Source organism: Petaurus breviceps, unplaced genomic scaffold, assembly GCF_028583685.1.
Source record: "Petaurus breviceps papuanus isolate PSGF00001 unplaced genomic scaffold, PetGlider_PUasm1.0 688, whole genome shotgun sequence".
In the NCBI taxonomy this organism is placed as follows: domain Eukaryota; kingdom Metazoa; phylum Chordata; class Mammalia; order Diprotodontia; family Petauridae; genus Petaurus; species Petaurus breviceps.
In genome coordinates this window covers 22,948,355-22,963,121 of record NW_027186457.1, presented here as the reverse complement: position 1 = coordinate 22,963,121, position 14,767 = coordinate 22,948,355, and the positions used below count along the sequence as shown (strand labels likewise).

At 39.1% G+C, this 14,767-nt stretch overlaps 1 protein-coding gene across 1 annotated transcript in view; it reads right to left on the bottom strand.

The window, feature by feature from the left end:
- The window catches only part of MED12L (mediator complex subunit 12L), a 393,990-nt gene that overhangs the window by 321,801 nt on the left and 57,422 nt on the right, over window positions 1-14,767 (bottom strand). Inside the window, exon 5 of the mRNA XM_069104779.1 lies at window positions 251-420. Coding sequence (XP_068960880.1) covers window positions 251-420 — 170 coding nt within the window. The remainder of the gene's footprint in view (window positions 1-250; window positions 421-14,767) is intronic.

The following is a 14,767-nucleotide window of genomic DNA, read 5'->3' as shown; positions in this document are numbered from 1 at the left end:
TGTGTGTGTGTGTGTGTGTGTGTGTGTGTGTGTGTGTGTGTGTGTGTGTGTGTGTGTACGAGAGAGGGGAAGTGAGGGGAGAGGCAGAGGAGAAGAAATGGGGGAAATGGAAGGAGAGGAAGAGGGAAAAGGAGAAAAAAAGAAAGGATGACAGAAGGAAGGAAGGAAAGGGAAAGGAAAGGTGAGCTAAATTCATTTTAATAAGCCCTGGATTAATCACAAGAAAATTTGCATTTCTAGGAACTGTTACCTGGAACATATAGAATGCCAGTTTTTCATTGTATTCCCATTGCTTCAATGCCTGTTCCACATCTTGAGGCATAACCATGGAGCCATTGCCTGGGGCTGAGGCCAGGTGATAAAAATCTGCAATCTTGGCCAATTGTTCTCGAAGGTATCTAGTAGAGATTTGGGTCCATTCTGTTAAAGAAGAAAAGAAAGCTTAGAACATCACTAATTTCCTAGGTAAAATAAAGGGTGATATAGAGCATGGAATACACTTTAATAAATGCCTGTTGAACATTAAAAGAATGAAAGTGTTAAGGGCTAGAACTTGAAATCATGTCCTTTGACTCCAAAATCCTGGGCTTTCCCCCTATATTATGCAATCTCTAAATATCAGTTGGACAGATGAGAACATAGGGGGCTACCCTCCAACTCTAAATCATAAAATTATTTTGTCTGTAGATGAAAAATGAGCTCTCAATAAGCTGAATCAGGTTTCCTGTTCTTCAAAGAATCTATAGAAACTAAGGGTTAATCTTCAAACAATCTACAGAGATTCTCTCTCTCTCTCTCCCCCTCTTTCCCTCTCCCCAAAGAGTCAGGACTAAGTAAAGAATACAGAGACTTCGTTTTTGATGGGATACTGTCCCCAATTTGTTGTCCTAGTTGATAAAAGACTGCTGGGAAAGCTAGCAAGTAGTCTGGCAGAAATAGGCTTAAACACAACACCTTATGTCATATTCCACCAAAACAAGTCTAAATTTCTCTATATGTATGTATGACCAAAAGCTAGATAAGAAGCCAAAGGATACATGCCAACACTTCTCAAAATAATTACAAACTATTATAGCTACATGAGAGTATGTTGCAAATTGCTAATAATAAGAGAAAGTCATTCCAAAGCAATCCTGAGGTTTCATGTGACACCATGAAAATTGGCAAGGATGGAAATGGTCAACGTTGGAGGGTTTGTGGGAAGACAGGCACATTGGTGCACTGGTGGTGGAACTGTGAATCAGTACAACCATTCTGGAAAGCAATTTGTAATTATACAAATAGAAAGTAAAATGTCCATATCCTTTGACTCAGAGGTTCCCCTACCAGACATATCCCAACAAGGTAACCAATTAAAAGAAAGTCTTCATTATACATCAAAATATTTGTAGCAGTACTGTTTGTGATAGCAAAGAACTAGAAACAAAATAGATGCCCATCATTTGGGGAATGCCTAAACAAATTGTGATGTGTGAAGATAATAGAATATTACTGTGCTGCAAGAAATGATGAATATGATGAAAACTGAGATGCATGGAGAGATCTACATGAATTAATACAGAGTAAAGTGAGCAAAACCAAGAAAACAATATATACAATGACAATAATAATGTAATAAAAAAAACAACCATCTAATGTTAAAGGAATTTTTATTTCCTTTTATTATTTGGGGCTTAGGGTCATTCCTTTCTGCAAATTTTCGTTAACTAAATATTAATATTAACCAGCTTCACCTAACCAAAACCTGCCCCATGGGATGTGAAAATTTACTTAAAACCTTAAACATTCCTTAGATAAGAAACCAGAAATATCTCACCTGTCCCTGATTCCTTGGCAACAAGTAAATTCTTTCTCAGCCTTAGTTTACCTACAGAGCTTTTTTGACGGTTTGTTTCCTTAGGAAATGTATGGGATTATAAATCTGTTTAAGTTTATTCAACTTCTATGACATTGAATTTGGATCTATCTTCTCTTTAACTTTTACAGTCTAAGAGGAATGTACAAGATTGCATTATGTAAAAGAATGATTTCTCTGTCACTGACATAATTTTGTCTATAAGAAGCCTTGTCAGAATCCCCGTGATGATTCAGGTTTTCTCTTGAACATAATAATAAAACCTAGCTTTTTACCTTTATAATTTCTGCATTGCGACAGCAGTTACCTACCACATGAACTCAGAGAGGAGATATTTCTCCTATAACACTCGTCAGAAGTAAATGTTATAAAATTACAAGGAACATACCTGGCACCAAAAAACAGATATGGAAAGACATCCCCACCCTATCCCTTCCTGGAAGTGGGATATTTTCACATTTCACAAATGTGAAAAATAGCACATGTTTTCAAACTTTTTCAATGTACTTTTCTTGCTGAATTTTTTTCCCTTTTCAAAGAAACAACTTCCGTTACATGCCATGACTTTCTGGGATGGGATATGGGTGGAATTTTGGTGATACAAAAAAACAAAAAGATATCAAGAAAAAGTAATAAAAAAAATTTTAAAAGATCATTGTTGATTTTGAGAGAGAAGTTTTCTATAAGTAATGGTCAAGAAATCAAAATGAAAAAAGACTAAGGAGTGAGGTAAAAACAAGAATAAACAGCTTTTTCCGCCTAGGAGTTGGGCTAAAAACAAGAAAGATAAATTAGGGAATTGAGGGAATTTGGGATATAGTGAGTATTTGATAAGGAACAGGGAGACTTGAGCTTGTCCAAAGGTAGCAAGGATAGGACCAGTAGATAGGGAAAGATTATAGACGAAGAGAGAGGGGGGATAATGGAGAGTAATCTGCTACAGGAGTTGCAAACACATGGAGTCACTCTCACATCTAAGGGGGCTGGCTAAAATGGGGCAAAGGACTATTCTGTTACCACTGCCAAGCAGTAATTCATAGCAGTGAAGGAAAACAATGTACAAGTTTATTCCCACTGATAGTGGAAAAGGAGAAAATACTACAAATACCACAATCTGAAGATAACTGAAATACAGCTGAAGAGAAAAATGAACCTGCAGAGAACTTGGTACAAAATCCAGCAAAGCCCGATAGGAAGCAGGTTGGTGAAATGGAAAGAGTGCTGGATCCCAGATTCTGCATCATGGGTCTGTCATTTGCTATGTGACTTTGGGTACTCTGGGTCTGTCACCTGCTGATCTGAAAAATGAGGGTATCGTAACTGGATGGCCTTTATGATGCCTTCTAGTGCTAAAACCTATGAACAGTTCTTGCTCAGGACATCATATCCATGTCACAGATCAATCTGTCTAACCACAGATGAAAGGTAAAGGAGGGATCTGCCAAAGCTCCAAAAGAACTCCATTCTAGGGGTGGCTAGGTGGCGCGGTGAATAGAGCACCGGCCCTGGAGTCAGGAGGACCCAAGTTCAAATCCGGCCTCAGACACTTAACACATACACACACAAAAACTAGCCGTGTGACCCTGGGAAAGTCACTTAACCCCAATTGCCCTACCTTCCCCCTCCAAAAAGGCAGCAACAACAAACAAAAACCCTCTATTCTAGGGACAAAGGTATCCTCCACCACCATTAAAAAAAAAAAAGATGGCGCTCTTTGGAACAGCTTGCTTTTTCCAGGATTCTGTAGGAATTTCCAAACACAACTGAATGAAAATGCCAGCTTCACTATATTAGCTACTCACTGATCACTCACTAAAAAGGATTGAAAATTCTCTTTTCACCCTTCTTTCCTTATCATTCTCTGTGAAAAGATCTTTTTCTCAGTGACACCATGAAAAACCAGAGAGAATGATTCATTTGCACCACTTATACCACAGACCGGGAATATCTGAAAATAACCCCACACTGCAAGCAGTTACATGTTCAGCTGTTTTCAGTCATGTCTGACTCTTCATGACCCCAACTAGGGTCTTCTTGGCAGAGACACTGAAGTGGTTTGATATTTCCTTCTCTAGTTCATTTTACAGATGAGGAAACTGAGGCAAACAGGGTTAAATGACTTACACAGCTAGTAAGCATGTGAGGCCACATTTGAATTCAGATGTTCCTGACTCCAGGCCATGTGCTCTCTTCACCATGTCATTTATCTACCCTTAAAACTCCTCTATTGAGTATGAGGAATTTCCAGGGCTTGATGTGCATCTGTTCCCTTTGTCTTTGAGCGATCAAAGAATGAAATCTACATGGGGATTATTTTTAAGAGTAAAGAAGATGATATGTATAAATAACAGTTTTGCTTTATCACTACCTGAGTGAGACACAGTGAAGGGCATATGGGGTCAGATGCAGTTGGTGTACTAAGTCCTACTGAGTGCTGATCAATTGCCTTAGGTACAGGGATGGATAATGGGTAAAAGAAAGGAAAAATGGTACCACCCAAAGCTTTTAAAGTACAGCAAAACCCTCAGATGAAAACGCTGTACTTTTAACAGAGGATGAATAAAGTGCTCTCTCTCTCCTTAAAAGGCTGTCTTTTTTTCATTCTCTCCATCACAGAACTATCCCCATCACTGTCTCATTATACCCAATAGTGTTTGTACCTTTAACATAGACGTTCGTTTTTCCTACATTACGCCCTCCCTTCAAGGATTCATATTTTCTATGCTCATTAAATAACATTTTCATATTTTTTTTCCTTTTTTATCCTCCCTACAACTTTATCTTTCCCACCCCACTCTGGGCCCATTTTTAGTCCCTTAAATAAGAATTACTCATTCAACACATCAATCTTCACACTCATTTTTTTTCCTCTACCTTGATATGGCAACTTGATTGCTTTGGGAGGTTTCCTCCTAATATGTAGTCAACATAGATTTACTGTATGGAAAATGATTATGGTTCATGGTCATAAATAACCCCTCCACTGGAAAGTAAAGTTGTGGTTTGTTGTGTGATAGATTTTTAATTGTTTCAGATTAGCAAGTAGAGATTTCGAGTCATGAAAATAGAAAGGAAAAAGATTGGGGGGAAGGAGGGTGCCTGTCATAGCTTCAGTACATTTTATGAGTCATTTTTATTTGACAATGGAAGTACAACATAAGCTATGTTACCACCATTATCAATTTTTAAGTATTCAAAAATGAATCATAAGCTCAATCATCCCACACACTTAAACAAATAGGGAAGAAAAACTTCAATTATACCCATCTTCTAGAAGTCTTAGACTAAGGAACCAACTCATGCACTTATCAATAGACATATTTAAAGAATGGATAACTGACACTTTCAAATAAGTGGTGTGGAAGAATTTGTCCATTAGGCACAAATAAATGGGCTTCAGACGTCTGGAAGTCAGAGCAAGTCCTTAATGAAGCAGGCTTTTTAAAAAGTGTGTGTAGGCGTCTATGAAGGCCATTCTTAAGGTCTCTCGACTGCATGCATCAATGATCTGCTGGTTTGCAGATTGACAACGAGGGACAATCTGTTCTCAAAAAAGCTATCATGCAAGCGGCGAAACCACGCAAACAAAAGTTGTCTGTGTAATGGCCTAGCATATTCACAATTATATTCGTTGCACCTCAAAATATGATAAAGCATATTGGGTTTTGCTCTTTTGTTCCCCAACCTGGGTGTGTGTTTGAAATAAAATTTGGATAAATGAAGAGGTCCGAATGAACACAGACATTTTATGACAAAACTTATAAATATACCTGTAAAGGTCGTTCTAACAGCAACCAGGAGGCCGAAGTCAAACAACAGAATGCTGATTCTGAAGGAGACACTTGGTCCTACTCTGCCCTCTTCATTTTATAGAATTAAAGGTCCCTCAGAAGTTAAAAACTTGAGTAAGAAACCAAGCAGATTAAAAGCTAAGCCAAGTACCAATAAGAATCCAATTAAGTGATAACTCCTATATTATTTTTGAATTTACATGTATTTTCAGAGTAAAACTTTGTTCCGGTCCTTTACTTTTAGGTGTACTTAGCAATAAAAATAGAGAATTCAACTAGTTATTCATTTACAAAGATATCTTCTTCACTGGGTAGTTTTTAGGATTGTAACTATTGGAGCTGGAAAGGACCAATCCAATTCCCTTTAGAAATGATGACTCCCCAAAGAGGCTGTGATTTGCCCAAGGTCATATAGGAAGAAAATGGCAGAACTTTGGCTACAAACTCATTCCAGGCAGTGTCTGTCTCTCTACCTTTAATTAAGTCTGTTTTCCACATCACAAACAGTCCGAGTAAGCATGGAAAACAAAGTCATTTGCCAAACCTGGTTTCCATGCCCATGGTTGTTTAGAGTTTATTATTTAGCATGTATGTATAGTTCATAAAGGATCTGGGCTCCTGAAGAATTTTTTCAAATTAAAAACAGCTTTCCATTAATCATTAAGAAATTAAAATTCCTCCCTAAGTTGAAAAAAAAAAAACCAGAAATACCAGCCTTTTACAAACAAGACAAATTAAGTAGGGCGAAGGTACCTTTCTTTGTATTGTTAGCACTCAGAACAGTGCCAGGCACACAGGTAATGCTTAATAAATGCTTCCTGACAAACATCTATGCACTGAGATGAAGGAATTCCTAGTACCATGCTGCCAATTCACTGCAGCAAAGCAAGTATTTCATTCCTCTCTGTGGTGATTCCCTATTGCATTCCCAAAAGAAACTCTAAACCTCTCTTCTTTCTTCACACCTCCCACACCTCACTAGTCACCTCAGTATCTTCATTGAGATCCTCATCTCCCATTCTGCTGAGAAGACTTGAAGGGCTTTACTTGTGCCCTTCTCTTCAATAGAAAATGCTCTGACATCACCCCTCACTCAGTCCTCCTTTCCATTTGCCTCTAATAACAACGGGGAGGTGGCTTTCTCCTTGCCAAGGCCAAGGCTTCTCCATGTGTCCTGATCTCATGCCCTCCCATCTACTGTAGCAGATTGCCACCCCCCAACATTCAATTTCTCTCTCCCTATCTACTGATTCGTTCCATGGTTCCTTCAACCATGCCCAAGTGTCACCCAGACTACTGCAAAAAACAGCTTCCCAGTAGGTCTGCCTGGCTCAAGTCTCTCCCCTCTCCCATCCATCTTACACCAGTGATTTTCCTTCAGGGAAGGGAAGACCTGGTCATTCCACTACTCCAACTTGAATGACTCTCCATTTCCTCCAAGATCAAATATAAATTCCTCTCTGACTTTTAAAGCCCTTCAAAACCTGCCTCTTTCTTCTCTCTCCAGCCTCATTGTACATGATTCCCCTTTTGGCATTCTATGATCCAACCAAGCTGGCTCTGTTTCCTTATCTCTTTGCCTTTATATTGGTCAACTTTTTTTTTTTTAAGCAATCGGGGTTAAGTAACTTGCTCAAGGTTATACGGCCAGTTATTTCTGGGTGTGGTGCTGAGTATCTGAGCCTGGATTTGATCCTGGTCATCCTGACACTGGAGCCGGTGCTCTTACTCGCTGAGCCACCTGGCCGCCCCTCTTATATTGGTCAACTTCTATGCTGGTGATGCACTCCCTCTTCCTTTTTCTCCCTTGCAGAATTTCTTCAAGATACTTTTCAAGCATGACCATCGCATGACAAGCGCCCCCCTGAGAGAATTTAAACTCCCTGAGAATAGAAAATGCTTCATTTTTTTTTTGCATCTGTATCCTTAATGCCTACTAGAGTGCCTGCTACCAAAAGGTGCTTAATAAATGCTTAGTTTACTGATTGACTGCTAGCTACACAAGTCAATCACTGCCCTGTATTTAATTTTTTTCCAAGAAATGGAAAGGTTGATCCTGGCACACGTAGGACACAATATACTTCCAGCACATGTAGGACATTATATACACAAGTACAATAATGTAAACAAAAAGCACACTCAGAAGAAGTTGAACATGGTATAATCACAATGGCCAATCCCAGCTCCAGAAGAGATGAAGTAATGAGCTTCTATTATTTCCTTGGAAAGGTGGATGCTGAATGTTGGGCACACTGTCAGACATGGTCAATGTCTTGGTGGTTTTGCTGATCTTTTTCTTTGTTACACAAAACACTGTTAACTTCAAGTAAGATCTATCAAGAAATGATCATGACATAAAAAAGACATAATTTTTAAAAATACTTTAAGACAGGTCCTACAAGTCACAAAAATTAAAAATCAATTACTCCCATATACCCTGGGGGAAAACAAAGCTCCTTCACCATTTTTACATAATGGTCCTACTTTGTTTTTTTCCTAAACAATCTCACTTTTTTGTTCATTAAAAGGGAAGCCATTAGGATTTTCTCTTGAAAGCAGTAAAACTTCCCTCCCTATAGAATACAAAAAGCATCCTCTACTTCCTTCAGATTCTTGTATTATACAATGTAATTGTCCAGCAAGATATTTTCTGGAGAGGGTAAAAAAACCTAGTCTCTTGCACAAGTTACTGCTTTTTCAATAAATCCTGAATCTTTTTTCTTCTCCAATATCTAATCCGGAGTGTTTCTTGAAGAGACTAGTTATTTAATAATTTTCATCATTTGGAAAAGAAAAATAGCATGCTGCAGTCCAAAGAGACACACTCCCACTAACAGTAATGACATAAGCCACTAAGAAGGGTCTGTAAATATGACAAAGTATCTCAAGAAAAATTAATCATTCCCTAAGAATACAACTGAATGCATCTTGTGCTGCTGGAGAAGAGACTTAAAGAAAAATTAAACTTTGGGGAAAACATGCTCTAAAAAGGTTAATACAATCATTTCCAATTCATTAGCAATTTCTTCATCTCCCAAAATTATATCTATAGCTAGAAGAGCATTCTCAAACTCAGTTTCTAGTTAAGGTTAGTTAATGACCACTACTCTCAAAAGAAGATTTGAAAATTATTAATGATCACATACAAGAAAGCTCCAAATCACAACACAAACTGCTACCATGAATGGAATAGAACATTCTTGCATCCTAAGATGAATATAAAGAATTCAGAGAAGCTTAAGAAGACATGCAAATAGTTGCAGTGAAATGAGCTGAACCAAGGAAATAAAGTACACAATGTCTATAATGATGCAAACAGAACAAAATGTAATTATAATGACCATCCTTCTTTGCAGAGGTGGGGGACTATGAGGGTAGAATACTGTTTATGTTGTCAGATACATCTGATTTTGTTGAAGTGCTTTTTTTCCTCTTTTTTTCTTGTTACAAGGGATGGCTTGCTTCGTAGGTGGGGGGTGGGGGGATGGCGGGAGATAGTTAGAAATATAGAGATATAAATGAAGAAGTGAAGAGATGTCCCTTCCAACTCTCAAATTCTGTGGTTCTGTGATACCATGAAAACTAGATATTTATGCGAAAGGGCTCTGATGTGTTTAGAGAGCTATAAAAATGAAAGAGATCGTTACTATTGCTGTTGTAAATTCTAGGACAAAGGAAGAATTCTGCAAATAGCATGTGAGTGCTTCAATGTGGATCCATGATCCTATCTGCATGCGCAGTCCTTCCTCAAAGGTACAATTTATGACCTCTCCACATATTCTCATTCTGAGCAACTCTCATCCATGTCTTCTTCACAGAGGGCTCATCGACCATGCTAGGAGCCTTCCTAATAAGCTTCCAACTGAGCTGGTCATCTTGTCTCCTACATGACTATGACTGACCCCCTCTCCTTTTCCAGTAACCCACTTCTCTGATACATGCTAATAATACTATTTGCTTCATTTCAAACAGTAATGTACAAGTTGAAAATTATGAACTAGAATACCAATTATTTTACGTCAATATCTCAGAATAAGAGTCCCACTGCACCCTTCTCAGAAATCATTGGCAATATTGTCCATTGATGGACACACTGACCAGAGTGGCGAGGCTCAATGCAAGAAAGTGAAGGTGTTTAATTTGTAGAAAAAGAGACTAGGGCAAAGGGTGGGGGGAGGTGGGAAAGCTCAATTCAACATCTGGAAAAGCTTTCCTATGAAAGGATGCAAATTTTTTACTCATTGCCCCCAAAGGATAAAGCTAGGGAAAATGGGTATTAGTTGTAGAGAAAGAAATTGGGTTTGATGACAAGACCTTCCTAGTAATAAGAAATAAAAATAAAATAAGAAGAAGAAATTTAAAACAATAAGAAATGATAATAAACTAATAAAGAAATAAAAAATAGAATGGGCTGCCTTGGGAGGTAGCGGTTCCTCTTTCACAAGAAATCTTTCAGCACAGACTGGATTATGAGGTATAATATACAGCAGATTCTATTAATGGTGAGCTGGACTAGATGAGGGTGGAGGTCATCTGGATTCAGACTCTGATTTCCCAGGTTAGCTATAGTCAGATTAAAGCACACTGCAAACACTAGGTCATTTCTCATTTGGTTCAAAGCCAGAATCATGGAATTTGTGAAGAAGAAGGCAACTCAGACAACAGCAGTGCAACCCAAAGTAATCCCCACTAGCATCTACCTGAGAAGTGGTAATCCAGCTTCTTCTTGAAACCCTCCAAGGAGAAAGAGCCCACCACCTCTTAAGAAAGCCCACTCATTCTGGGTCCATCAGTGTCAGTTTTTAAGGAGCATGATGTAGTGGAAATAACACTCAATTTGGAATGAGATGACCAGGGCTCCCACATGCCAGCTACATTACCTTGGGCAAATCACATCATGTTTCCAGGACTCAGTTTCCTGATCTGTGAAATAGATACAATGACTTACCTTCCCCCCAAGATGGCTGTGAAGAAAAGATACTTTACTGTTGCTACAAAACATAAATTGGGATTCTTACTAAGCATTTCCAAGAAGTGAGTACCAATTGTCAAGTCAGTGAGCACAAAACGGAAAAAATCATCGGTGCCACTGGAAATGCTATGGGGCATAGTGAAAATGATGGCAAAATATAAACCACAAAACCAGCTTTTCTTTCTGTATTTATGCATAACTTGATCATTTTTTTGATAGTGAGGCTATGAGGAAGTTTAGCCACTTACCAAAGCTATTAGTAAATATACAATCAAATTCTATGATGGGTCCATCTCCCCAACCACATGTGTATTTGAACTTCACCCCTGTTCTGCTATATAGCTATATATGAGGTATCTGAAGCAAATTCATGTAATATGTAATAAAGGACTTTGCAGAAGCTAACATCTAATTTGCCATGAGTTGAATGATGGGCAACAAGTAAATAAGACAGAAAAGGGGTTTGTTCTTAATTTGTCTGGTGGAAATACAGGCAAGAAAAAGTAGCTATTTTGCAAAATGCAATTCAGAGGAAAGGATGATTTGAGCTGTAGGATTTAGAGCTAGCAGTGGACTTACAAATAATCAAATCTCACCCCCTCATTTTAGCTACAATGAAACTGAAGTCCAGAATGATTAAGTGACTGGCATATGGCCACACTTATGAGTGGCAAGTTTACTGTCCCAAACCATGCAGTCTATGAATTGGAGTCCTGAGGGGACTTCCTTAAGCATCATCAGAAGGAGTAAAGAGCAGAGGGATGGAGAAGAGAAGAGCCTAGAGGGGCAGCCAGCAATTGCAGGGTGGATGGACTTTTCCTGGGCAAAAAGGACCTGAGGGGGGTGGGGACTGGCAGACGGTACAATCAAGCTGAAATTGAGAACCTGGATCTGGAGTCTAGTAAGAAAGGAGAGTCTCCCCAAGGACTGACACTAAGAGTGAGTTTGTCAGCCTGGGTAATAAACTAGGTCATGATGGAATGGAAAGACTGTACTGGATTTAGAACCCAAGGACCTTTAGAACCCAAGGACCTGGATTAGAACCCTCTGAGTTTTCCTCTCATGGCTGTATCTTTGCATTGTAAATAGCTAACTGACCAGTAAATTACTAATAAAGAAATAACTCATTACAAAGGAGGGGTACTAAGTAGAGATGACAGAGATTAGGGCAGCAGTTTGGAGATCAAAATCTAAAGAGGAAAGTCGCTAACCCATAACCAAGTTCAGGTAGGGGCAGTGGAAAGGACTGTGTACCTTGTGTACAGTAACTCTAGGTCCACACTAGAAAAATGGTCAAAAGATATTAACACTTTGGTCACTTGAAAATGCATTCAACTTTACTTATAATCAAAGAAATGCAAATTCAAGCACTCTGAGCTACCATCTTACATCCATTAAACAGAATAAAATAATTAAAAGCGAAGAATTTCAATCCACCGAAGGAACAGGAATACTTTGATATTGGTGGTGGAACCGCAAAATCTTTCTGGAGTACAATCTAGGAGGGCATATGCAATATGGGTTCAATAATCCCAAAGCTGGGGATGCACTCTGCAAGCACTAGCAAAAGCACAAATGAACTTGCCTTACAGATTTTCATCGCAGACATTATATGTAATCACCAACTGGAAACAACCTAAATATTCAACAGGGAAATGGTTGAATGAATTGTGGTACATTAATGAAATATGATAATGCAATTAAGACTGTCAAGCATGACTCTTACAAAGAAATCAAGAAAGATTTATATAAAATAATGCAAAGTAAAATGAACAGAGCCAAAGGGTGTATTCACTAACTATATAACAATGTAAGAGAAAGAAATATTAGGACGGCTAGGTGGCGCGGTGAATAGAGCACCGGCCCTGGAGTCAGGAGGACCTGAGTTCAAAAATGACCTCAGAAAATTGACACTCTTATTAGCCATGTGACTTTGGGCAAGTCACTTAACCCCAATTGCCCTCCAAAAAAGAAGAGAGAAAGAAAGAAATAGAAGAATGAACTAAGAATCTTGATGAGGGATTTGGAAGTAAAAAAATTGAATTGTATAATTAACAAGAATGAAATTAATTTATAGGAATTTAATAGTTACTAACCCAAGTTGTGTTGGTTGTGTTAATGTTCAGAAATTTTAAGCTTTTAATTAGTATTTTTTTTTAAGCAATTGGGGTTAAGTAACTTGCTCGAGGTTACACGGCCAGGTGTTTCTGGGTGGGTGCTAAGTGTCTGAGCCCAGATTCGATCCCAGAACTCTGGGGCCGGTGCTCTTACTCGCTGTGCTACCTGGCCACCCCTTTAATTAGTATTTTAAACAATATGTGGTTTTATTACACAATCTCAAAGTCCTCTCTTAATTTGCAACTTCCTATTCCTCTCCAAATCATTCTAACTCGAAGAAATTCCTCCCCCAACTCATAACACTTTCGTTCTCCTCTACTCTTATAATATATTTAAGCTCCAACAAATGCAAGATAAATATAAGGCAGTCATTCTCATCTTCTCAGTTTGTTTTTGCCTTCACGCTTATCATCACAGAACTTCAAAGCTGGAAAGGAAGTTAGTGAGCATCTAGTACAATCCATACTTCCTTCGCCCCCCCCAAAAAAAATCCCTTCTACAACATTATCTGACAAATGGTCATTCAGCCTTTGCTTAAAGAATGCTAAGGGGGAGGAGAGGTGGCACAGTGAATAGAGCACCAGCCCTTGAGTGAGTTCAAATCTAGCCTCGGATATTTAACAATTACTAGCCATGTGACCTTGGGCAAGTCACTTAACCCCAAGTGCCCTGCCTTCCCCCCTCCAAAAAACAAAAGAAAAAAAAAAAGAAAAGAAAAAAAGGCACCATACTTAGCACATGCACTTAATAAAATGATTTTTCATTCATTCGTTCCAGCTTCCAAAGGACACTCAGAATCCTTAAATTCTCTGGTTTCTCTCCCTCAGATTGTTGCTATTGTTCAACTCTTCTTCTCAAAGAGGACCAATGACATCTGGAGGGTGATGTCTTGACTTGCAAGTGAAATGGATTTAAGTGAGACAGGGCTGTGCAAAGTCATCAGTCTCCCCTCTCCTCCAAAGTCACTGGAGTTCAGTGGCAAAGACTCCATTAAAAGTGACAAGCCCTGCCTGTCCACAGTGGCCAGTTCCTGCCCTGGTCACCTTAGGTGTCAAGTGATAAGTTTAGAGAAGGAAGGATAGAGTGATTTCAGCTCCATACCTTTTGTAATCCTACCAAAGTACTAATATCTTGACTCATCTCCAGGCCAAGGAACTCACTACAGGTTAGAAGTATAGAATTTCAGAGTAGAAAGGGTCCTTAGACACTATCTAGTATAATTCTCATGCTTAACAGAGGAGAAAACTGGGGTCCAGAGAGATTTTTGGCTTGAACGTACCCACAAAGCAAATTCATGACAGGGAATTTGTCCCAGGATCATCCTGCCACCTTGGACAAGTCAACAAAGAAACAATGACTGGTAAGCAAGATGAGGCCACAGCTGCCTCAGTGCTGGAAAGCCTTATGTATGTGAAGCCAGGCCACTCACTCACTCACTCACTTCCTGGGCCACGGAGCACTGGAGGAATATGATCGATTATCATCCTTAGGTCAGGGGAGCTGTCTCAGCTTCAGTGGCCACTAACATCTTTCCCTAATCTCAGAACCATCTTTGTTTCCTTCTCCCTGCACACACAATCAATTGCCTCTGTAATCTCCCTCCCATCTGTCCCTTCTTTTCCACTGGCACTAGCAAAATCCTAGTTCAGGCCCTCATTTCTTCCTACTTAAGCTTTTAATATTCTCCTAAGAGATCTCTCTGTCTCCAGCATCCCCAGTCTAGTCTCCATCATTTATACCACCATCTGGAATCATCTCCCTAATGCACCCCTATGACAATGTCACTCTTCTACTGGAATCCCTTCAAAGATTCCCCATTGCCCCAATGTACTCCTGACTTTAGAAGATTAAGTAAGGCCCTCTATAATCTGGCTCCAATGTTCCCCTCCAGCCTCATTACGCCCTATTCTCTCTCCTGGTCTTTTATGTTCCAACCAAACTGGATTATTCTCCAACCCATTCTTTCTCATACTTTCTTCTATCTCTGTGTCCTTTTGCATATCATGCCCTATATCCTGAACAGACCTGCCC